We start from the raw sequence: 25,996 nt of genomic DNA, 5'->3' as shown, positions 1-25,996 counted from the left end.
ATACACAACAGGACACAAGGTATCTAGTAATGATGTTTTAATTTGGAATATTGTGCTGGGAATGGATGAGTTTCATTGTGTCATCTGATATGGCTGTAGATCCAAGAGGTGAACTTTGTGACCCTGCTGTAGACCCCGGGTAGGTTTGGTCTGCCGCAACCGGACCCCCAGCTGACAATCCCGATCAGGAACCAGCGACCCCCGCCTGGTGCCTGACATGACAAAGGGCCACCCGAATCTCCCTGAGATACGAAGAGTACACAACAGTAACTTGCAATGATTCACTCACTAATGTGCACAGAAATGCACGTGAGTCTTTTCTTTAAGAGTCTTTTCAGTTGGATGGGAGCATACCTTGCAGGCATCCCGCCCTCCTGAGGGGACTCCAGCACACAGCATGCGTGGTGAGATGATTCCGTATCGCTTCTTACACTCCGTCTGACTCATTACAGACACCTCTGCTTTCTGTAGCACCAAGGAAAGCACCGTGTCTGCAGAGCAGCGAGATGAGGACCACATATCAGACAACACATCACCTCCCAAATGGACTACTGCAATGATGTCTTGTCCTGCCTAACAATGTGCTGGATAAGCTGCAGTATGTTTAAAACTCAGCTGCACATCATCCTCAGCTTTGTGCACCTCTACTGACTCCTGGTCAGGCGGTATCTCCTATAAAAACCTCGTCGTCATCTATAAATCTCTACAAGCCCTTGCTCCCCACTGCTCATTCAGACCTTTGTAGTCCACAAAAGCCGACTCTCCATCCCCCACACCATACTGTGGTCCTGTTGCTGCCCGCACTAACTCTGACCACCCCCAAATCCACAATGCCTCATCTTTGGTTTTTTCAAAAACCAGTTCAAATGTCACCTATTCACTGAGGCCTTAAGCTCAGGCTTTTTTTTGTTGTTGTTGTTTTTGCTTTACACACACACAAATCAAAGGCTTGTATTACTTCTATGGGATTTCTTTTACATATTTCTGTTTGTATTTTGCAAGCATGTATGTATAATTTTTTTGTCTTTATTTAAAACTTCATTTGTTTGCATCCGAAATATTTTGGATCATCTTGGGAAACATGACATGCATGCAATCAACAGTTGAAGGCATTTGCCAGTAACTGCCTCACAAAGAGGTGAATTTAAATGAGTCCCCTAAGAATGGGCCTACATTTTATGCATTTATTGTTTATGTCTCTGAGGTCAAAAAACAAGTAGTTCAGCATTAAATATCATTTGCATCTTATAGCACTGTCCTAAAATAAAATAAAGGTGCTGTCCAGATTGTTAAAATTAAATATTTTATGTTTTTCGAATTGTTATTGCCAAATATATCTTGAGGATCTTACAGCTTCTAACCCAGTGACAGCTAGGGTAGGTTCCAGCCCCTTTGGATCCTAAATTTAAATAAACAGATAAAAAAAAGTCGATGGACAGATGTAAAAATTCTCAGACTTTGCTTGTACTTACCATCCTCAGTTCGGTATCCCCACCCAGTCACCACACAGCGGTGGCTGTCGGTGACGGTGTGGGAGGAGGACGGTAGGCACACAGGCTGGACCAGCGGGCTGAGGGAGGGTGGCCAAGGCTTCTTCAGCTGCAGCAGCGCGATGTCGTAGTCAAACATTTGAGAGTTATAATACTCGTGCACCACGATCCGCTGTATCTCCACCACGTACTTGGCACTGCCTTGTGTCAGCATGCCGAGGTGGGCGCGCCAGTAACGTGGATCAGAGAGCCTGCAGAGGTCAAAGTTCAGGGACATTAAAGAAGCAGGTTGTATAAACTGGAACTTACTAAACTAGATCTTACACAGCTAAAAGAAAGATAAGTTGAGCTGATGAATTGATAATCTTTAATCTAAAGATATCATGTGAGGTCTTTGGCAGATTATAACCTGTGAAAAACAGTGGGCTTGCAAGTAAACCAGCTGCTCAGAATAATTGATGCAATGTTATCACTAAATTAAAAGAATACTTATAGTTCATAAGAACACCAGCGAGCTTGGCTGACCTTTGCTTGTTGAAGCAGTGAGCAGCTGAGACGAGCCAATCAGTGGAGAGGACAGAAGCACCGCAGTACAGGTGACCATCAAAATAGAGGCTGACCTGCCAAGGCCACTCCCCCTCTGCAGAGTTTACTCCACCCACGATACGCTCCAAGCCAGTTGACGTGAACACCCTGGTCAATGGGGAGGGACGACCACAAGCTGAGGGTGATAGAGATGGGTTTGTTGTTACACTTGTTAGATTTTAAAGGTGACCACAGTGTTTGTGAGCGTATTTTACCATTTAAACCCGTCTGGTTCTGCCACATGATGCAGTTAAATTTAACTGCATCATGTGGCAGAACCGCAATACTGAATCTGATATTATTATGTGTATGCACAGATCTGCCACACATTTAAATGCATGTGCATACTATGTCTTTATCAGTGTGTACAGCTCGTGGCACAAGTTACACACACACAATAATCACCTATGTTGACATGCTGATTCATCACCATGGCTGGCAGTCCTGCTGCCACCTTATTAAAACTCAGAGCTTTGATGCACGTGTGTGTGTGTGTGTGTGTGTGTGTGTGTGTGTGTGTGTGTGTGTGTGTACTAAGCTCAGTGTTAGTGAGTGATCAAAGGCAGACCTGTTCCCACCACCTTGAGACCCCATCATGATAAAATAACAGCAAACAGAGAGAGCTACGGGTCACCTCAGCGCTGCAGGTCAGCAAGTTTGCAGCTCAGTGCCCAGAGGGTTAGAAAAAAAGACAGCTTTCTCATGAGACTGCATGAAAGATCTGGCAGTGTGGTGGCAGCATAATCACAGTCATAAAAATCAGATACATCAGAGGGTAAGCAAATATAATTTCAGCAAATATTTGTGATTACAGCTTGAACCAGCTTTATTTCACTGAATCTATTTGCCAAACACTTATGATGTTAGCAAAGCAAACAACTGAGGAAATAATAAAAAGGTGGAGCCAACAGCATTTTAAAGGCACCTTACATCTACAGTTCAGCATGTACTGCTCCTGCTGCTGCTCTAAAACTCAAGTGAACTGAACAAAAAGCCACTGAAATTCAATCTGGTAAGTATAAAACGTTTTAAGCTTATTAATTACACTATTATTATTCAGGCACTGAGGTGGCCACTCCAAGGATAATCCAGGAACAAATTCCTACCACAAAACTGTTACTATTTCCAGTATTAGATGTGATAATGTTACTAAAACGCAAACAAATTTAATTAACAAGAAGTCAAAATCCGAAAATCTCTGTCGGGGTTTCCTTCCGAGTAGGAAACCTCTTTATTGTGTAAAACGTTTCCTACTTGGCAGCGTGATTGCAGCTTCATCCTCGCAGAACTGGATGTTCTGATTTTTTTAAAAATAAAAAAAGCCGGACAGAACAATTCAACCTTTTTTTTTTTAATAATTTGAAGATATTTGAGCATAATTATGAACTATTTATACAAAAACTGAAAATGAATGCAGTTTATGAAAGAGTTCAAATGTAGTCTCATACAAACCCAACATCACACAGCATGTTGGGAGTAGAGTCACCTACAAGAGCGCAAACTGTAATTGTTGCATGCTACAAAAATACGATGTGTACACAGGGCACGTATCGAGGAGTACTCACCACAGTCGGCCTCATCACTGCGATCCTGACAGTCATCGAGTCCGTCACACTTTGCGTTCTTTTTCAGGATGCAGGAGCCGCTTTTGCACTGATATCTGATTGCAGAGCAGGTCGTTTCTGATGAAACAAGTCTCAGTTATTAGTGGCTAAAAGGCACGTTTCATTTTATAAAGTTGCAAACGACACGTACCATGAGTGCAGTTGAGTTCATCGACTCCATCTGTGCAGTCTGTCTCTCCATTGCATCCTAGCAGAGGATGCAGGGGACTATTGGCACCACAGCTCATCGTGGGCCTTGCTGTGAAAATATGCATCATTTTTTAAAGTGCAGACTGAGTTCTCAAGGAAATAAACACATTTAAACCACATGCCAGACATCAAGAACAGTGTAACGTTTCAACAGGAACTCACGATGCTATTTTAAACAGACAAGGAATGAAAGCCGAACATTCCCATTGTTTAAAAAAACAAAATCAAAAATGGTTAATTGGAAAACAACTTACAGCAGAAGACCTCGTCACTCTCATCCTGGCAATCATCCAGGCCATCGCAGAGTCGAGTCTTCTGCACACACAGTCCCGTGTTGCACAAGAAATGGCTCTCTGGACAGGCTGGTGAGCAGAGAAACAGAAACAAAACTAAATCTCTATCATTTTGTTGTACTGGCTCAATATAACACAACACAATAAACTTCTCTGGGGCTGCAATACAGTGACAATTAACAACAAAAGAGCTACAAGAGTTTCAAGAGCTACAGTAAAAGATTATCTTTTTTTTCACAAGAACTTCCATATTTATTTTCCAACATTTTCACTTTGTAATTTTTAGAATCCACTTATGAACAAAGTTCACATGCACACAGATACACAGAGACACGCATTTCCTGCACCCCATCCTAGCGGTCACAGTGAGTCAGGCTGGAGTTATGCTGTGCTTACGCTGGTTCATACTGTAGCTGCTATAAGATGCCTGGAAAGGCTGAGTAGAGGTACGTGAGCTGCAGCGAAACTCCATATCTGGATTGTAGTCAGCAATCCGAAAAACCGTGTCATGTCCCACGTAGCTTCCACAGTAACTGTGGAAGGAAAACAAGCATCAAGAAAAATCATCACAGGATGTGGGACAAATATGGTCGTGGTCAAATGAATGGTCTAAAAATATCCAGGACATTCAATACATGAGGTGACTATCCATCTCTGTAGACTACTGAAAATACCCAATAATAATAGGCAGTGGAACTTATTATTTGAATTCAGTGTGAGCAGGTGTAGCCACGTACATGACTTCATTGACCTTCCACCAGCCTTGGTCACAGCCATTCATGTCCTTCAGTTTCAGAACATAGTTGTGGAAGCGCAGTGCAACTCCTAAAGTGGAGTTCTGGGTCTGTTATAAAATGACAGAACACACAATGAACGAAAACTAATAATAATAATAATGTGTGTGTGTTCGTGTGTCACTTGTTTGTCTACCTTAAACTTCCAGGTACAGGAGCACTGTGGGGGCAGCATGCTGGGGTAGAAGGGGCTGTACATTCGATCTCTGATACCAGGCTCCAACTGGGTCTCAATTTGAGACATACAAACTGAGAGTGACAGAGAGAGGCCTGAGGGTTATAGTTTCCCAAGCTAATGCTAGATGTTACATAAATCTGGGTGCTGGAACATTATATTATTGAGAAATCATTCTTTAGAAGCAGACTTATTATACATATTTTTAAAAAATCCTACACAATTCACTAAAATATTAATTTCATGTCGATGCTTTGCTTTCAGAAAACTTGTTTGTCAAGAACTACTGGCTTATAAGACAGAGCAGGTAAATGTCTCATACCTTCCTCAGCGATTGCCTCAAAGTATCCTCTGAAATTTTTATTCCCGTTGGTCATTCTGAAGGACAGCAGCATGAAATTGGAGGTAGAAACGATGGAGACGGCGCTGGAGACCGGCTCACACAGGCTGCAGCACAAAGAATGTAGATCAGCACATGTGAAATTTGTATTTATGAGTGTATAAATATTCTTGGTAGTCTAAGTGCCAATGACTGGGACTTCTTTAAGTGAAACGTGGGGACCGACTTATTTAAACCTCTGAAAAGATGGATGCCTGAAAAGACTGAGCAGAGGTACGTGAGCTGCAGCGCAACTCTGGATTGTAGTCAGCAATCCGAAAAAACGTGCCGTGTGCCACGTAGCTGTGAGTCTGTCAGTGAAGTTAAAAATACTTATGATACCTATAAATACTTAGAATATATATGTAAATGTCAGATGCTCTGGAATAACCTGCTCTGGACTGATGAATCTAAGATGGACCTTCTGGCCACAGTAAGAACAGATGTGTTTTAATGTAAGGCCATCTGAGGAAGGCTCAAAAAGCAGAAATGGTGTGATATTGGAAAGGCTTAGTGGTATTGATCATCATACCACTAAAAAAAACCTTTAGAAATCTGCAGGAATTCTGTGTGTTGTTTTAGAGAATCTTAACTATACTGTAAATCAAACTTGTGCTCTGGTGCAGACTCGCCTGTGCAGAATGCGCCCTCTCATGGGCAGCAGAGCGTCATACACAGTGAGGGCATCGTTCACGCAGTCACTGGGCTCAATAACAAATGAGGTGATGGTGAGGCGGATCAGAGAGCCAGGGACTGCAGTGAGCTTTACATGGCAATTTATACCGCCCCATGACGAGAAGACGCTTAAAGGGACCATCACCCCAGGAAGGTTGGCATACATCTTATCTACACACTGAGAGTCTGGAAGGAGAGAGAGAAAAAACCTCATGGAAACAAAATGCAGACATGCAGGATGTTTGTTATTCACCTCAGTAGTTCTTACCTGCTGTGTTGGATGAATAATCTGAACGCTGAACACCTGCAAGAGAGCAGAATAGTCAGTTTATTCTAAGGTTCAGAGTGATAAATATGCATTAGACTACAGGTGAGACACACAAATGCACCATTGATGAGGATGGAGTCTATGTCAACTGGAAGACCCAGCAGGTAGCCTACAGAGGACCTGTTCAGGCTGGTGTGGACTGAATCTCTGAAAATGGCTGCTAAGCACTCCTCACACATCTCTGAGCTCTTCAGTTGAGGGACCACAAAAGCCATCCAGAAATGCACCAACACGCCACCCTTGTTGTTGTTACTTGGGGAGGAAAACAGATTGATAGAACATCTTTAAAATCATAAAACTAAATGAAAAACAGCAGATTTGTTTGGTTTTAGTTCATGATGACAAGGAGCACCATAGTACCTGAGGTCTGAAATGACAGCTTGCTTGTAGAGTTTCGCAACTGAGGACATTTTGTACACATTGTTCACCTGCAAGACACCAATAATGACACCAATAATTAACAGCAGATTAGTACAGACCAGCAGTTCACCAGCAGGGTTACACTGACACCTACCACGTGCTGGATTTTATTTGCCATGGACACAAACTCATGCGACTCTGCTTGCCGGTACTCTGGGATAAACTCCACATTGGCTACACGGAACATCCCAGCGAAATATGCTCCACTGTTACTTTCCCTGCGAACTGAGGAAATCTGGTCAAATTTAGCTTTTTTTCCCCCCATCGAGCTACTACATTACAATAATACATTTTAATAACATGCTGCCAATAAAATTAGCTAAACGTTTATGCACAGCATCTAAACACTGAACTTTGCAAAGATATTTAATGGACAGTTCACCTCAAAATCTAATTTACTCATTTTTCCTCTGGCCTGTTGTCACCTAGATTGTTTTAGTGTGAGTTGTCCAGTTTTGGAGATCTACTCATGACAAAATAAAAATAAATAAACCATGAATTTTTTTACATATCAACAAATAATAAAAATGATCCAGACCTAAGCAAATCTTAAAATCTATCCAACCTCAAAGGAATTATAAAAAATGCCATATTGCACAGTGTCATTATTTATTTAAACAAATTAAAATGCAAGTGTGTGTTAACAAGGAGGAAAGACATCAATGATGATCTTGAAGAAGTAATTGCTGATGCCCATTAACTTGGGAAGGGTTTGGCCATTTCCAAACAATTTGAATTGCATCTCTCTGTAGTGAGAAACCAGGACAGTTTTCAGTCTTCCCAGCAGTGGACGACACATCAAATTTAGCCCAGGGTCAGAGAGCAAACTGGAGATGGTTGTTCATAATGCACAGCACCATGTTTGGCGAAAAGAAAATGCAGCATATCAGCACAAACACGTCATTGCATCTGTTAAACACAGTGGTGCCGGAAGGTTGATTATTTGGGCCTGTTTTGAAGCCACAGGACTTGGGCACCTTGCAGTCAACGAGTTGACCATGAACTCATCTGTGTAGTAAGTGTTTTAGAGTCTTCATGCAACAGGACAATGATCGGACGCACAGAAGCAGAACACCTGAACAAAAGTCAGCAAACTGAAGCAACATTATAAAGAAGAGTGGGCCACTTCCTCCACAGTGGTGTGAGAGACTGATAAAGCCATACAGAAAATTGATTCCTTCAAGTTATTGCTGCTAAAAGTGGTTATACAGCCTGCTGAACCACGGAGTGTGCTTAAATTTTTTACATATAGCTCCTGCATTTTAGCTTAGTTTTTCTTAAATGAATACCAGCACACTGTAGCATGTGTTTGATGTAGTTCCTCTGAGGTTATATTTAGTTTAACTTAACCTGATATGTAAAACCTTAAAATTGAAAGAGCGCGTACTTCCTTTTTACTGTATTATTTGTGTCATCCTTCAAATATAGTGGAACAAAACTCTATTTTTCTTGTAGTTTTAAGAAGCCAAGTCATGATTTTTTAAAAGAGACAGCGATGATGAGTTTCTTACATTTATTTTTGAGCATGTTTTTTTTTTTTTTTTTATGAACCTTTGACCCAAACTTGGGTCACTGGGGGAATCAAATACTAAAATTATTGTTCATTTGTAACTGCTTCAAAATGCTCTTGCATCAGTTTTTCACTGTTAAATAAACCAATACACATTTATAGACTCGTCATTTCTTTGTAATTACTTAAAATTATGAATGCAGCAGGGAGACAGCCGCACACTTTCCTGACTACAGATGAGGCCCAAAGAGAAAGCAGTTTAATCTGTGGTGAACTGTCCCTTTAAATATCTTTCAGGAGCAACATTTTTGTTTTGTTTGTTTCTTTTTTATATAAAAGTGTAAGAATACTTCCACTTACAAATAAAGACCCACAGCAGCGACCACATGATCACCACCACCACGAACACTACTGCTGTGATGATTACAGTTATGTATGGGATGTTCAGCAGACGGAGCCACAGCCTCTTGAGTCCTTTGGGCTTCCGTCTAGTCTTCCTGTACTTCCTGCGCAGCTTCTGCAGCGTGTGGTCCACCGTTGCCACCTCCACTGACACATCTGCAATCTACAGCCAGACAGGGGAACACGGTCATGGCCATTCAAAGCTGTATATCACATGGACAGCACATTTTGCTTGCCCTTTAGAGCAATCACACAAAAGGGCAAACTATGGGAATGGATTTAATGGTGCTGAAATAATAGGAAAAGAACACCAAAAGCAATTAACAGTTCACTATGAAGATTCAGGATCAGGACGAAAGGGCACAAGAGGGTGAAGCCAGCTCTCCGGGGCAGACCATCCTCCTCTTATCTCTTTACTGTATCTGCAGGTCAACTTTCTTCTATTACAGTAAGCTGAATAATCAATCCCAAGTGCATGAGTGACAGAGGTTCTGAATAATGCATGGTTCAAAATCTATTTGATCTGCTACCAGTGATTCAAATATGTGCCAGCTAAAAACGAGGCTGGTTTACTTGGCACCTTAGCTCGTGACCCAGTGTCTGAAAGCAGTACCAACTCCATCAGATGTAACTTCAGTGCTCATTGAGTTACCCAATGCACATGTATTATTCATTCAGTGTCATCCCATACTGTGCAACTGGCAAATATTCCATCACAAGTTAGCAGACCATAGAGACGTAGTAAAAATATCAATATCCATTTAAGCACATTTAAATGTGAAATAAGCTGAGAGATTTAAAAAAGTTTTGAGATGTGTCAATAAAGTAAATCTTCCAGGATTTGAGTCTGGAGACACGGCTATGCTGAAGCGCAAAACTCAACACAAAAGCATCAAGGTTACACAAATCTACACACACAGCTATTTGTTACCAAGTTAACGATACAGCTTACTTACACTGGCACAGTCCTGTCGAGATGGATCATCATCTCCACTGGTCTGCTTGTTCTCATCGTGCTGCGCGCCCATGACACAGGCATCCCTTCAAGCCGCAATCATCTACTTTCTGACTTTTGTTCTTTCAGATCCATTCCCACTGCCTTTTAGAACAAGAACAGCCGTTCATGAAAACGGCAGATTCGAACAGAGCCAAAAAGCACACCGTTTGGCTCCACAGTCAGCAGGTGTCTGAAACCAGATCCTTGACCACAGACGAGCAACGGCGAAACGGGGAACTATCCAGTCGTATGGCTAATGTTTCATTCATTAACTTCCATCGATACCTTCTATCAAATGCACACGCACTAATGTTCACCAGGCACACACTAACATTTTGCTTGGTAATCACGAGAAAGCAGTTGCACGACAAACTAGTCTCTTTAGGCATTTTTATACAAGTTTTTTATTCACAATGTTAATGGGGGAGGTCAACGTGTCAGTTAATTTACTCTCTGGCTGCTTTGTGCTCAGAGCTGACAGACTCACACTCACACACACACAAAAAAAAAGGGTCCAGCCTTTGTAAAATAACAAAACCCATGTTTATCAATGTGAAAGCAGAATATGAATCGTTGTCATAATTAAAGTAAAAAAGTCTTTAAGCTGGAATTAATAGGAGATAACAGGATGGGTGTTTTCTGAATGAGCAGCACTGTTCCACACACACACCTATAAAATGGACAGTCAGTATTTTAACACTTTTGTCATGCCCTTTTACAAATTTTAGGCACTGAGTTTCAACATTCAACACAAACATTATGACGCACACGAGGCACAAAAACAAAACGTGACATTTACAGACAGGATTACAGGAGAAACACGGCGTTCTTTCAGACTTCAGGACGGTTTGGCTCTGAACGTGCAGAGAAAGAAACAAAGGAAGCCAAGCTTCATTTCCTGAAAAAGGCGTTGCGGGTGATGCTGTACAACAGGTGATGAGGCTTTCGCTTTGGAGGTTCAGCCAGTGAAAAGACCTGCTGCTGAGGCACGCTGGTTGGGATGGTGATGTGACGCTGGTGAAGTGGGTGAAGGTTTTGGTGCAAGTTTTGGGGGTGTGGGGGGACAGAACCAGAGTAACCAAGATCTAAAAGGTGCAAAAAACAAAAAACAAAAAAAAACAAATGAGTATGTAAAGCAAATTATACAAAATCTTTATTTTTTTTTAGAATATAAAGTCAAAAGCAGCTTAAAATGAAGAAATATTTTGTCCTTACTTTTGATCTTCCCCTGTTTGGCCCTTCTGGCATTAACAATCGCCCGTCTCCTTTGCTCTTCGCTGATATCAATTCCTGCCAAGGCACACACACAAACACATCTTCAGGCCAAAATATTTACTACCCACTTACTCAGAAATCTTTTTACCCTGTTCACCTTTCACTTGACATCTCTCTACAGTGGCTGCTTGTATTCTCAGTGAAAGGAATTTGGCTCGACTCACCCATCTCCTGGTCCTCCTTGACTCTGTGCCTCTCCTTGGCAAACGCTTGTAACCACCTCTGCTTGTCCTCGGCCTTCCTGCAGCAAAGCGCACACATAAACTCCAGAGTGGAGGCGTGGCACAAGCGCAGAGCGTTCTTCAGGGTCAGTCCCAGGTCCGCGTCCCGTCCGTCGGGCACGTCCACCACCTCAGTCTGGTCCATATCCAGTCGTCCACGGTAGTGAAGCAGGTCTCTGCGCAGCACGTCTTTTTTACAGTAGACCAGCTGATGGTCGAACAGGAAGAAGCTGCGCTGTTGCATTTTGCCTTGCCGGACAATTCGAGTCAGCTCACCAGAGTGGATCAACTCTGAGCTGCGCTCTAACACATCGGGTCCCTGGGACAACATGTTTCCAAATATATTCAGCCAAAAGATTTGAGGCAGCATACATCCAACACTATGCTGAACAATTAGAAACAGAATTAAATGTGATTAGAGGGCATATTCACCTCCCAGTGCAATATGGCGACCTGCCAGTGAGCAATGGTGTCGATACTCTCTAGCCGTCTCTTCCTCTCATTGATTAGACTGGCGACATTCTTCATAGCCTCGTATGCTTCGCTCACTCCGTTGTGGTCGCTGCATTAAATCAACAACACAGCAGTGAAAACAGGGCCCGCAGATGGAAAAGCACATTTCCATTAACAGTGAAACATCGCTTCAATCTCACTAATGGAACAGTAAGAAATCAGTAAAGTAGTGGGATGGACAGAGCTAACAGTGAAGCTAACAAATAAATAAAATATAATCATAATTTATTTAGTGACTTAACTCCTTCCCCCATAAAGACAACATCTGACGCCCTCTTTGTTAAACGTTTAACAACTATTAGAAGAGGTTCTGGATTTTTCCAAGGTATCCCTGGTAAGCTGATGCACAGTCATTTTATTCTGGAATATATTAATCAACACTGAAGGAGTTTGTTTACGGCCGACACTATGGAATGCATGCTACAGGTCTTTAAACAGTGCCTGAAAGTACCTGTGGTCTTTGGGCGTGTACTTGAGCAGTTCTCCTAGCTGCAGAGGGTATTTACAGATCTTCTGGACAGGTGTGAGTAAGAAACCAGCAATAGAGATGTCAATCATCTGCTGGAGGAGGCGACAGGCCTCAAAGAAATGCTTATATTTTCCCAACTTCATTAGCCGCTGCAGCTCAGCACAGGCTGCGGGATGAGTATTACAGTACTCCGAGTAGAGTATGGAGAAGCCTTCCCCCTTAAAATAAAAAGACAAATGATGATCAATCATTCAGACCAGAGTTAACATAGTTAATTAACAGCATTAAGTGCAGCCACTACCTGCTGGAGAAAGCATGAGCCTATTTCACTGAGGTGTGGCTGGTCCTTGTTGTACTTCTTTTCTAGTTCTCGGAGGAACTGCCTCTGAAACTTGTAGATGTCTTCTATGTTGCTGAAGATGGTTTTCAGCTGCAGCTCGGTGAACATGTCAGGGTGTTTCCGGCACTGGCGGATATAACCCTGAAACATAAACGGCATCAGTGTTTGGGACTGAGAGAAAATATGACATGACAACAGTTCATATACTGGCCAACAGGTGGTGCTGGAAGGTGGAATTTAAAATTCTTGGAAACATGAGTTTGATTATCAGGGATTTTGCATTTCTTGAAAACAAGCTTATTACAAATGCTGCTGACACTGACTGGAATTCAAGATGTAAATCATCTCTAGATCAAGTTAAGTGCCAATGTGAGGCACATAGTTTAATCCAGCTGTTTTCAGTGTGTGGAGTGAGGCTGATGCAATCAAGCTGTCCTTTATTTCATAAAAAAAGAAAAAATCTAAAACAAAACAAGACACCTTGGACCATTTTGTCTTTGTTGTTATTGAGTGGTGAAAGCTGTTGGATGGTGGGTGGAAGGTAAACTTTTGTATTTGGAAGCCAGGGTATGCTAGAGTGCTACAAGTCTGAGAACCACCAGCTTTGCTTTGAAACCCTTACCTCACAAATGTCTTTCAGGTGTTTGATGTAGATGCGCTCCGTATTCATGATTTCTTGAACCACATTGGTTCTCATCTGCTGCCTGTGCTGAGAGCTGTGTGTGTCTCTGGGAGCTGGATCTTCCTGGTCTGCTACACTCTCCACACTTTCAGCACTCGAGTGCTCCTGATTCACACGGACCTGAAACACATTCACCACCGACACAATTGGACCTCCTGAGCATCATCTGAATGATCAGAAAGCCGAACTTCAAGTCGCAAAAAATATTCAGCCAATGGTTTCTTTTTCCAGTTGCAAAACTTAAAATAAAATGTTAAAGCTCATATGCAAAGTGGCATAATTACAACAATAGATACTTAAGCCACAAGAGTCTTTTGAGGTTTAAGTACCTTTTATATCTAAGATCTGTCCACATCACTTAGGTAACAACATGTGCAAGTTTAACCAGCTCCTGTTCACCAACATTGATTCAGCTACAAGCAACTACACAGCAATCCTCACCTGCCTGTCAAAGAACCTCACCATGGTGACCGCCTGCCTAATTAACACTCAACTGTCAATCAAGTATGGTCACTACAGAAACCAGCCGCGCCCCTTCTTCAGAGGGCTGCTGGGGTTTGTTTGGAGCTAAGCCAGTTTGAAAGTCTTTTCTGTGCTGCCAGAAAGCAAACACAAATCAGACACACGGGTCAGGAAGTCCACTTACCCTCACAAAGCTGGAGGGGAACCAGGCCTCTCTGTCGGCCCCCCTGCCCCACCACCAGTCCTTATGTGAGGCCTCCAAGACACGGATTACATCTCCAGCCTTGAAGGCCAGCTCCTGCTCCTCCATGGTCACATGGTCCCAGAGAGCCTCAGCATAAACTGCGTGGCCAGAGCTTATCCACTGAGCAGCACACAAACAGATAAGATAAACATACAATTACATGCAGGCCAAACCCATGTCTAACATGTAAGATTATGTATAGGCTTGTGGACCAAGCACTGGTTGTGTGTTCTGCTGAACTGAGGCCAGACATCTTGGAAATGGGCACATTAACATTTGTGCACAGCTGTTTGTGAGCCAGCAGGGTGGCAAGATAAGTACGGCGTCAGAAACTAGAAGCACATTTTTGGAAGAGATCTTTGCAAGTGTTGCAACGTGACAAGATTCCCTCCCTCAACCTCACCTCACTGAGCACAGAGAGCTCCACCCCTGGCTGGAGGTAGGGTGTCACGTCAGTGAGCTCGTCGAAGCTGCCCTCCTCCTCCTCGCTCACGCTGTCATCGAGTGTGGCAGAGCACTCTGAAACACCATCTGCAACATGTATGTAGAGATGAAAACACTGTAGGGACCAGAAGAATCTCAGCAAACTCTCAACAAACGCAGAAAGAAGCCACATACACAGGAAAGCTTGTGCCTGACTCCATATCAGCATTTTCCTGCAACACACTTATTGACATTCCTACACTCCAGTTGTCCCACAAACTAAATTGTTTAATCTCTTGTGAAACACAAACAACCCCAGGGGCACGTTCAGTCTGTGAGCGGTGTGCAAAGTTCTGCTGTTTTCTGTTTCCAAGGTATTAAAAAGAATTAGAACAGTATTTAGTTCTTATTGCTCAAAACTGCCTGAGAACTTGGGTAAAATCTACCCTTTCATAGGAAGTACGCATTTTTCAGTATACGTTACTCCCCTACTGGATTTAAGAGAGACCAACTGCTCGACTATGATCTCAGCAATTCTGCTATATAAGCGGAGGGACAGCCATGCAAGAATCAGGATGATTGGCTAAATTTGGTTAGCAGTTCAGCAGTTGTAAACAGAAATAGAAGATAGGCCAGGGAGGACTGTTAGCACAAACCAGTTTCAGTAATAAAGATGGGAGAACTAAGGCTCAGTTTCCCAGACATGGATTAAGTCCATGTCTTTTGTTTTTCTTTGTCTAGGACACGAGGCTTAATCTATGTCTGGGAAAACTTTCATTAAAAGTCACTGGCTGACTCTATACGTTTGATTTTGCTCCATTTCTTAACTGAAAGAAACAAGACTGGATTATCTTGTGATTTATTGATATCACTTAAGTGATGGTAAACTTATTAAGTACAGCTTCATACAGTCATTATGCTCAGAGGTAGCTAAATGAAAACGAGGGGTTTCCTTTAAACTGTTCAACAGGCTTTAAGGTGCGTTTGCTCTACCTTAATGGTGCAGCAGCTGCAATGTTTGAACACCACCAACTTTGTGTTACATTAGCACAAAACAGCTCTCACCGCTGAGCACCCTGTGGAGTCTACGGCGGCCTACGCGGTCCAGTCCGATGGGGGTACTCTGGGAGAGAGCGGAGGGTCGAAACCTGGCAGACACTCCTCTGTAAGGGGGCACCTGATGGGAAGGGATTGGTGGTCGCGACAACGCCTGCAGAGAGGGCGAAAATGAAAAAGAAAATTGTCACACAGAACTAACAGACAATACTGTGTGCAAATATAATCATCAGCTGCTATTTATTCTCCCCCATATTCTCTGAGTGCTTTAAGTATTACAAAAAGAAGCGAAGCCTGTGTGCATTTGGTTGAGATCCAAAAAAAAGAGTCTTTATGTATAAAGACTCTTTGAAGCATGACAATATATCAAACTGGAGAATGCGGGTGATGTGGTTTTGTTTTATTATGCCTGATATAAGTGTTTATTTATTTTGCCAGCCTTCTCCCACAATTAATTCAAAGACTTTACAGCTGGAAAATAAAAGAAACATACCAAACCACAATATTTACCAATTCTGCCCACTAAAAATTGCTTGTGTGCCTTTGCAATTTTACCATAGACGTTAAACTTCTACAGGAAGACAGACAAGCTTGAAGCTGGTGAACCAGATTGGGAACAGATCTGCAACTTTGTTAGTGATTTCTTCTTCCAACTTTCAAAGAGATGTGATCTATGAATTCTTCATCTAGGGTCAGACTATCAACACGGTTCTGTTGTACGTACCACTGTTTATTTTTAGGATGCCATTTAGAAGATTCAACGGTGATCTGATTCTGCTTAGCTTTTTGAACACACCCAGAAATTTGACAATTTAATCAGATACCTGAGCAATGATTTTGCTCACTACTTGTCTTAAGTGTCAGATTTGCCTCACTCTTACTTTGTTTTCTTCCCCAAGATCAAGTTCAAGTTCATGGGTTGCTACTGTGACACAGTAGAGGACATCCAATTGTCCAAATGGTCCGACTTTACTTTGACTTTCAATCAATAACGACCAAATTCAAATCAGGTCTTGCTTTTACTTTAACTGGACAGAGTAACAACAATTTTTAAGAAAGAGTCAAAGAAAGATCTATAACTAATGAAAACAACTAAAGTTTGAGGACTTTTGCACAAAATGTATAAAACCTGTAAAAGCTTACAGTGGGAAGGTTGTCTTCCTTCAGCTCAGCATCAGGAGGGAACAGATCCACTGGTCCTATCACAGAGATGGGCCGCTGCCTCCCGGCCTGAATGTCCCCATTCATGCTGCAGCTTTCAGGGCTCTCTCCGTTCATGTATGCATCATTACCAGTGCCGTCTTTACGCTGCAGTGGATTTGCACTCCTTTCCTCAGAAAGAAGCTCTCCGACTTCCTCGGGGATGGAATGTTTCCTGGAAAGCAGCTGTCCATAGTCAGAAATGGGCCGTGGTCTCGGGCGCCCCCTTTTTTGTCTGGACTTGACAGAGGATGTTTCCGTGGTAGGTGTGGCTTCATCTGTGGGAGATGTGGGGGATATGGGTGACTCTGAGGCGGATGATGGAGAGATAGGTGTGCTGCTGGTTGACGGGGAGAGCTCCTCCGTTTGAAAAAGAGCTTCTTGTCCTTGGTGGTCTGACGTCACCTGTGAGATCAAAGCAAAAAGTTGGAAACTAAACTGACTTTCCCTTGTCCTCCAACCTGCACTGGAGAACAATTATCTACTAGGAAGAACATCTGTTAATCAGAAACAGAACAAGCTACTTTCAGCTGCTCCTTTATTCACAGAAGAGGGTCGCCATCACGGGTAGCTCCTCATGTTTGATTTCGCAGTTTTTAAATCGCCTTTCCTGAAGGGCCAAAAATTTTTTCGGCCATCCCAAGATCAAATTAGGAACCCGTTGCTTGTTAGATGAATGTGTAAACCACTACATTAGAGAGTAAAATTAAAAACCATTAGAGTTAAATGCAGAAAGAGCTTTCTTGGAATCAGAGCAAAGGTGTTTCAAAGCTTTATCTCATGAGAAACATTTTTTATCAAGTGAAAGGACTCTTGTTGACGCAGTAAGAGGCTCAAAATACTGAACACAATCAAACCAGGGCTTATCATATTCAAACAAAAACTGCAGCAGAAATTGCAACAATACGAACAAATAGATGTTACCACACTGCATGCATCTGAGCAGGTATTATATATTTAAGAGTCCATTATTGGGTAAGAGTTACCCACGGCGAAGTTATTTCTCCAAATCTTTTTAGCCAGCAAAGCCAAATCTCACCTCCTGCTTTTCTCGATCTGGGTCCGGACCCCGGCAAATACACTGGAAGGGCACACAGTAGGCTAGCACCATTGTGAAACGCAGACTAACACACAGGCTGGCTTGTGGTCCCAAGGCCAAGTCCTTAAAAACTTAAGTCCTTAGGTTTTTCAAGCCAGTAACAACCGCTCGATGTCTGATGTAAACAAATCTGTTTTTCCTGTTCATCTTTCAGGAGAAAATGTCATCCATAGGCTAAAAGTCATCTTGCTAAAATCATCTCTTAATGGTCCCTGTCTACTTGATGGTGCTGCTTGCTGTTCCAGGCCCAGTGCTCATGGCGTTGGACTTTGCTCCGCTGGGCTGCATCTAGAGGAAAGGGGGAGAAATGAGGGCTGTACGGACTCATAGCCTCCAACCCTCCCACAGCAACAGGACTTGCTGCTTTGCGCAAGGGCCACTAATCATAAACAAAGCCTAATCATTAACTCTCTGAGATCCTTCGGCGTGCCCGTCAGCATGGAACAGCTGACTTCACCATGTGACTCCACAGCATCAGAAGTGCGCAGTCACAACTGACAGAAAAAAAAGCAATGTGAATTGATGGCGTTATTTATTTGACACTCAAGGGGACTTTGGACAGGATAAACCTCTCTCTCATTCGTTTCCTTTTAGCATACGTGCATCCTACTGACAAGCCTCACGTCAACACAAGTACTTATCTCAATTTGCTGGAATCCTGCCAGATTCAAAGATCGCTCTAAAGTGGGAGAAGTAATATTTCACTTCCCAAGACAAGGGTCAAAGTCGTTCAGCTGGCACCTATAAGTCACCACTCAGTTCTGCATGATAAGAAATCGAACCTTTCTTCTGTCTTTCAGCACTTCTTTAAACCCAAACAGTCATCCTAAAGATATGAACCCCATGCTCTTCTGTGAATTGATAAATAATCTGAAACATGCTTGTTCTTGAGCAGTAGATTAATTTATCAATAACCAGCTAAATAATCGACAGGCGAGTTGCACAAAAATAACATCCTAATTATTACTGTTCGACAACGTGTTAAAAGGTGTCACATCTGTTAATGAGCATGGAAAAGAGACACACACACACACACACAAAAAAAAAGACATTACTTCAGGTTGGACTTCAGATTTGCAGCCTTACCTCATTTGGTGATGCGATGCCCTCAGTCTGCTCTTGTTGCTGTGAATGTTCTCTTTGGCTGAATAGGGATGAACTGCATTCTACCATCTGCTTATAATCACTTGTTGTGGCTACAGCCGGTGACTCATAATGAGCAGAGATATCGGGTAAAGTCTGCTCTGTTGTCTCGGGGGGCTTCCAGAAAGGGGCGCTGATAATCACCTGGTGGGGTTGTGGGCTGTTGTTGTGTTCAGGCTGGGGCTGGACCAGAGGAGTGTGCTCGACAGACGTGGCCTGAGCCGTGACGAGCACGGGCCGGCGCTGTCGCTCATTGGTATGCAGGAAAGGGACACGACGAGAGTAGTCATCATGGAGGCGGCACGAGGGGGACATGGGAGATAGAGGTGTGGAACTCGGGGAGGGACTTCGCCTGCGTCGCACAGTTAAGTCAGTCATGCTGCCGACTAGCTTCAACATCGGTGGCTTAGTCTTAACAGGGCTCTTCTTGCGTGTAATACCTTGGCCCCGGAGATCAACTGAGGAGGTGCTAGAGGTCCTTTCGATGTTTGTTGTCCCATTTGATATGCTAGTCCTCAGGAGGTCTTCCTGTGGGGAAGGAGGACCTGGAGATGGCGCTTTACGTCTAAATAGATTGAGGTTCTCTGCACTTTTGCTCAGTCTGCTCAGCACCTTCACATTTGTGTTGTCACTTGTATTCTCAGTTTGAACATCGAGCTTTGATGTCTGATCTGATTTCTGAGTGGTATTTGCATTGCTTCCTGCTTTTCTCCCATTCCCAGAGTCAAATAAAGTGATGCGCCCCGCTCCATACGCTCTCCTGATACTCCTGGACAATCGCGAATTGCGCGCAAGACCATCCCCATAATTATCCTCCTCATCGTAGTCATCATTATCTGAGCCGTACTGGCTTAACAAAGCCAATGTTTGGCCAGTAAAACTTCCCTTAGAAACAGTATATCCTTCAGAGCTCTTTGAATGATTTGCTAGATCCGCTACACACAGATTAGAATTATTTACAACTGTGCCATTAGCCCTTTCCTGATTGGGCAACGAAGGATTATCTCCATCAAGGTTGGATGCCCCTCTGGTCTGAATACCCTGAAGCACAGACAACCGCAGTTTTTTGAAGGAGTCCACAACACCTATGCCTGAAAGTCCGCTGCCTTGGGCCGAGGTCGGATCATCTGCATTTGGACTTTGAGCAGTGACGGTGCCCTTCCTTGAGTTAGAAAAAAGCCTCATAATTCTTGAGGAGTAGGGCTTTCCTTCAGGCTGACATGAAACTGAGCTGGACCAAGCAGAGGAGTTGATAACATTCAGTTTGCTCTCATCAGAGTGAAGACCAGCACTCATTGGTTGCACCTGGGCACCATATCCAGACAGCAGGTATGGGACTGCACTTCTTTCAGCGTGGTTCTGGGATGGATATATATCACTGAGGGGTCTGCTCCGGATCAGTGGGTCAGTTTTTGTATTGTGGAGTTGTGAGAGAGGGTCTTCGCTTGCAGACAAGACCCTGTCCTTTTGTCCTGCCTGCAAAACAGAGGTTAATTTAAAAATCTTTCCATTTTTCAGTGCTTTTCAAAGTTCACAAGAAAAAAAAATACAATTAATAATCAAATTAAGTTTGATCAGCTCAAATAAAATGAAAAGACTGTCACCTGAATACATTCTAAAGCTGCGTATCATCTGTGTTTTTGCCTAAGAATAGAGGAAGTGAATCATTAGGAGTGTGAGATTTTACTGAGCATGCCTCATGTATTTGTCCTTGATGCTGTATTTCAATGTCCAAGGCAAACTGAGGCCCAGGCTGGGGGTGGTGGTGGTGCCAAGTTCAGCTTTACATGTGTGTGATTCAGGACAGAGGCTAATGCAGCTGAGGCTTTGAAGTGGGGCTTTGTGAGCGTGACTAAGCAATGAAGCCTGCTAATCCATTGTGATTAATGCAATAAATTGCCCAGTTTTCTCCCGAATGCATAGAAGATGAGGTGATGGTGAAGGCTGTATGGTCTTCAAATCAGTGACACTTTTCACCTCATAGCACATCATACTAAATCTATAGCTGAACTCTGAAATATTTCATACATAAAATATAGAAGTCTCCATTTTATTTAAAAAAATGCAAATGTTTAGTATTCTTTTCAGTCACAAATAAATAATGATTTTACAGCACAATTTTCTTCATTTTTAATGTCCATAGATTAAAAATGTATATATAGACCTGATCTTGATTTCTATGTAAGGAGCTAGGATGACATACAATGATATTATAAACTAATAAATAACCAATTATAACAACTGGTTATACACTGAGACCAAGGAAAGTTTAATTACAGTTGAAAAGAACCAATTTATGTAGCTGTTAACATACACAGATAGTTATTCATCAAATATAAAATCTACAAAAATATACTCATTATAGTCAGTTCATGTATTTTGCTTAGGAGAGCTCGTATGCATGCTTTATTGTTTTACATTCGTTACACTAAAACTATTTAAACAGAGGAAAATGTCAAAAATAGCCAACATGAATTACTCTTAACAGGATGAAGACAGTCTTTTATGGTTTGAAGAGAGCACTGCCTTCAGTTTTTGTTGCAGGGATCCTGGAATGCTCCCAAACTCCCTGGCTGCGTGCAACGTTAAGAGCAGATGAGCTTTCTCCGTCAACCCCTCAGTGGAATCTGCTGTCACTTCAACCAGCTTGCTTCATCGCTATGAACACTTATGTAAACACAGAGCCACCGCTGCCAAGCACCGCTGCTGACAGACAGTAAACACCCCCCCACACACACACACACAATCCTAAACAATGCGCTGCTTTCAAACTATTGCTGAATTGTCTTCTTGTGCTTTCTCCTCCACAGCCACTGAGGAATCACGCAGAGCACCAAAGTGGACCCCCCCCTCCCAAAAAACAGACAAGATCGATTATTCCATCTACTTTCCAAGCAGAAAGATAGGAGATAGGGAAGGAATGTCTTCAGCCTCTGCAGCTTGTTTTTGTTTGGAATACTCACCTCATGCTATCAGCAGTTCTAACAAATGCCCTATCCTTTAGTACCTTTACGCCTTCTTCCTGCAGTAGGACACCAACTGTCACAGGCCAGTTGGCGTCGCCTAATGCTTGGCAGTGGCATTAGTCAGAGTCAAGCTGACACAGGTGGCTACTGTTTCACATGCTGGCAAAACAGGCTTTAATCATCAACAGCGTGTGTGCAAGATGCTTTTACATTGCAGTAAATCTACAGTAACCATGACTTTTGCTGCATGCATCAAGATAACAATGTTAGCTTTGATGTGGATATATATTTAACACCCAATAGCAATCCACACTTTTGAGGTTGCAACAGGAAGAGGATCCTCTGCCAAAACAAACATGCGGCGCTACCTGCCGTCGGGACCCCTTGGGAATAAGGAAGCAGCTGAAAGCAGCATGTTACAGGGGAAATATATAACAGGCTATTTTCATAATCAATTAATAGCTGACATTAAATTTCAATCGGACTTACTAAACTTTGCTGCAGTTTTGTCACATTAATATTCTAAATTTCTTTAGGGTGTTTTAGGGCATCCATACATCCATCACATATTGCTTTCTATATTTATGCTTTTTATTTTGCGTTAATACATTACATTTTCTATGAAAAGGTTTGATACGCACCTCCAAACACATTTTTTCTCAGCTTTAACAAGTCTTTGACTCATGCTTTATCTTTCCTTTTAAGTTAGAGGAAATATCGAAACAACAAATCCTGCCAGTAAATACACTCCTCGAGCTCATAAGCATGTCAGAACAACCAGACAAGCAGTACTTACGTATGCGCTAATAAATCACTTTCACAACCACAAACTTGGTCATGCTGCCCGAGTACCAGAACCACCGCTTTTCTCCAGCTTCCTCTTGCTAATCTGTGGATGGGAGCGGCACACTGGGGCCCTGGTCCAGAGTTAATTAGGAGCTGAGGGAGGATCTCCCCCTCCTCACTACCACGAAAGGCGGCCAGCTGGATCCAGTTTCAGATTAGACTCCCAGGATGAACATGCATCCACATGCATAAACACAAACATCCATACATGGGCACAAGCAAAAATGCACTTAAACCCCCCCCCCCAAAAAAACACAAAAAAAAAACAAAAAAAACACACACACACGTACGTGAGGATCCTCTCCTGTAATGTATGGCCTTTGTGCATAAGCTTGGATACTGCAGCACATATACACATAGAGCACGGAGAAAAGCATTGAAATGACTGACTCCCTTCCTGTTTGGCTGGAAATCTCCAGCCGTCGGTTATGCAAGTATTTACAAGAAACAAGCGTAAGAGACTTTCTGCCCACAGTTCACCTCTGCAGAGGTATGCCCCCCCCCCCCCCTTGGCTAAGCTAAAACTTATTAAGAAGACAAAATGAAGTCAGCATTAAACTGAAAGACCACCAGACAGACGGTATCAAGGGAAAGTCTGATTTTTCATTTTCTTCTCTCTGGCTTAACCCTGAGACAGACATCACCCTGCAGCAATGTCACTTTACTAGTCTTCCATTTGCCTCAATGGAAAAAAAGCTGTGAGGAAGAGAAGACTGTATTCCTCTGGACTGAACAGACTGGCTGATTAGCTAAATTGGTGTGCGTAAATGGGGTTTTGTGAAACGTAAGCTGAGCATATGTCGAGTGCAAGAGGAAAGAGTTCAATATATTTGTCTTTCTCTTGTTGCGAAAGGATTTTTGCAAGATTAAGCAACTCTTGACAATATTCTGTATGTGTATGTGTCTATATAGTAAAGTCCTTTTTATGCTTGTGACCTGGACTTTTATTCTGCTTTCAAGCTGAAAAGAAAAGCTTCAGCAAATGGACTCAGAAGGAAGTCTACTGTGTTTGGGATCAGTGTATAGATGTGGGAGTGGGTATAGCTTGTTTCTTTTCCATTCCAGGCATAATCTGATTAGAGCAGCTCTACCACTCTGTGTTCAGAACTGGTTTCATCTATAGGCCGATAAGGAAGATCACCAGGTGACTCGGCATTGACTGAGCGACATCTAAAGCCTGTAAATGCCCCCCAGGATTGCATGGCGCAGGGACACAACACTGTAAATCTTTAGTATTTGATGTGATTACGAAATACACAAAAGCTCATGCCTGGATCAGCTGAATTTAATCTATGAGTTCAATTTAAAGGTTAAAGTCTTGCATACATCTGTGACCCAGTTCCTCATTTTTGATCAGGTCATATGGAGGAGAATTGAAGAAGAAACCACGCCCCTTTTCACAGAGCGTGGGAAGTACAGGTGGACGCCAAAGCAGGGAGTGTCACCACTCTCACACAGGCAGCCACTTACTCACCTGATCAAGTGAGGACTGTCATAGACACAGACTGCCAGAAATCTAATACCACACAGTGTAAAAGGCTCAGTGAAGACAAAACACCACTGAGCCTGGTTTCAAGGGCCAGCAGTGTAACCTGACAGCACCGCAAACCACAAGGCTGGACCATTAAATGAAAACAGAAATGTAAAAATGTAATAAGCTTTTTTAAACTACAGAAAGATGAGTTGTAGGCGTTGTATTTTATGTGTCATGAGATCTGGAAGAGAAAGCGGACTACAGTAAAATTATATTGTAGTCATTTGGCTCTGCTGTAAAATTACTGTTCAGGCCCACAATAAATCAGAGGACTCTGGCCTGCGCCTGATTTCACCTCTACAAGTGTCTGTGTGGGACCCAAGTTCATTAAATTGGAGTAAACTCTCCTGCGGCTCAGTGTAGCTCAGTTAGATCCGCAGCAGAATCTGGAAAACAGGGAGTCACGAAAGGGGATTACATCGAGCACTTTTTCTAAGCTCATAAAGAACTAGGGGCCTAACTGCTTATTTATTTCTGCATTAATTAACTTTCTTCGGCTCTTTGTAGTTGCTGGCCCTCCAACTCCCCCCTCCTCTTCCTCCTCCTTCACCAACTCCCTGCACAGCCTGGCATCTCCCACATCACTATAACAACCACGGCTGTAATGCACCACAATATCCCCCGCACCCCGGTCCCATTTCAACTGGTAGCACAACAGAGAAGGTAAACGAAAAAAGAAAAATCACTGCAGCTGTAACCCAAAACCAAACTTCTAAAATCAATTATTAAAATGAAGAGTACCAAAACTTCTGCTCACCCTGCTCATAGTCGCTGATGTTGTCCTCCTGACCTTTTCTCTCTCACGCACATCAACGGAGCAGCTGTTGTAGTTATTTATCCATGGTGTCGGAGCAGTCTCTCGGACCTCCAGGCGCTCGCTGTGTCGCTCTCTCGCTCCCCTCGCAAAAACATATCGCTCACAAATAATTGAGAGAAAAAAAATAGTATGGCAGCTACCTCCGTTAACTAGTCACCCCCCGCAACATACTGAGACAAATGGCTGGCTGACTCCTTGAGCTAGCACCTTAAGCTAGCTCAAGCACGGCTCCACTGATAAAACTTGTGAATTGCGCAAGCTCTGTGGTTTCTTATTTCGCTTTCACCAACCGGCAAAACTCGTTGGTGTGCAAGCGACTGCGATGATAAACACTGAATCATGAAATTTCTCCCGACCTAACTCATGGGACACTCCTAATGTCGCTGGTGACTCCAAGTTAAAAGTGGACTCTCTTGGAGGATCGTGCTGGCGAGCATCACTAATGCACTTGTTGCTGTGCTGTTACAAGGGGCGGGGCCATCGCGAGGTTAAGCTCGAGGTTAGTGGTTGACCACAGGGCGACCATTTTGGTTTGGAGCCAATCGCAATTCAGTAAGTCGTCACCACCGCAAACCACGCCCATTCCAAGGCTCTTCAATGAAGTTAGAACACAGAAGAAAATGCTTCACCTAGTTCCAGCGTCTCTCCGACGACTAAAAAAGACTCGGCCTTCCAGTTGGTGTTGAACTGTCTTCCTCGTGTCATGCCAAGCAATTATTGTCACAGATATTTCTGTACCGAGCCCATCCCAAAATACCAGAAGAAGAAAAAAGAAGGGACTGAGTGATTGTCGCTCCCCTTTGTTCTGAGAGAGTAAACAGGTTACAGAAATAACACAGAGCTC

The 25,996-nt window shown here is 42.9% G+C and overlaps 2 protein-coding genes across 2 annotated transcripts; both read right to left on the bottom strand.

Annotated features, from left to right (window-relative positions):
• Nucleotides 1-67: 67 nt before the first annotated feature.
• On the bottom strand, nucleotides 68-9,893 carry tmprss7 (transmembrane serine protease 7). Its single transcript, XM_085418703.1, has 18 exons — nucleotides 9,822-9,893; nucleotides 8,824-9,028; nucleotides 7,048-7,178; nucleotides 6,894-6,961; nucleotides 6,595-6,785; nucleotides 6,474-6,509; nucleotides 6,163-6,391; nucleotides 5,474-5,598; nucleotides 5,113-5,225; nucleotides 4,920-5,026; nucleotides 4,579-4,715; nucleotides 4,144-4,251; nucleotides 3,831-3,938; nucleotides 3,641-3,757; nucleotides 2,016-2,211; nucleotides 1,473-1,741; nucleotides 355-491; nucleotides 68-242 (listed from the first exon to the last, which is right to left on the bottom strand). Exons 1-18 carry the CDS (start codon nucleotides 9,891-9,893, stop codon nucleotides 81-83), a joined length of 2,511 nt encoding a protein of 836 aa, XP_085274829.1. The 3' UTR covers nucleotides 68-80.
• Nucleotides 9,894-10,249: 356 nt separating this feature from the next.
• spata13 (spermatogenesis associated 13) lies at nucleotides 10,250-25,608 on the bottom strand. The gene is made up of 13 exons (XM_085418690.1): nucleotides 25,093-25,608; nucleotides 18,933-20,465; nucleotides 16,691-17,152; nucleotides 15,557-15,701; nucleotides 14,472-14,599; nucleotides 14,009-14,188; nucleotides 13,303-13,482; nucleotides 12,642-12,821; nucleotides 12,323-12,558; nucleotides 11,791-11,920; nucleotides 11,302-11,677; nucleotides 11,078-11,152; nucleotides 10,250-10,947 (listed from the first exon to the last, which is right to left on the bottom strand). Exons 1-13 carry the CDS (start codon nucleotides 25,099-25,101, stop codon nucleotides 10,754-10,756), a joined length of 3,828 nt encoding a protein of 1,275 aa, XP_085274816.1. The 5' UTR covers nucleotides 25,102-25,608; the 3' UTR covers nucleotides 10,250-10,753.
• Between the last annotated feature and the right edge of the window lie 388 nt (nucleotides 25,609-25,996).

The sequence above is a fragment of the Rhamphochromis longiceps genome, linkage group LG9 (genome assembly GCF_057381845.1).
Source record: "Rhamphochromis longiceps isolate RC_006_pf linkage group LG9, R_longiceps_female_GT1.1, whole genome shotgun sequence".
Lineage (NCBI taxonomy): Eukaryota > Metazoa > Chordata > Actinopteri > Cichliformes > Cichlidae > Rhamphochromis > Rhamphochromis longiceps.
This window is presented reverse-complemented; position numbering and strand designations above follow the sequence as displayed.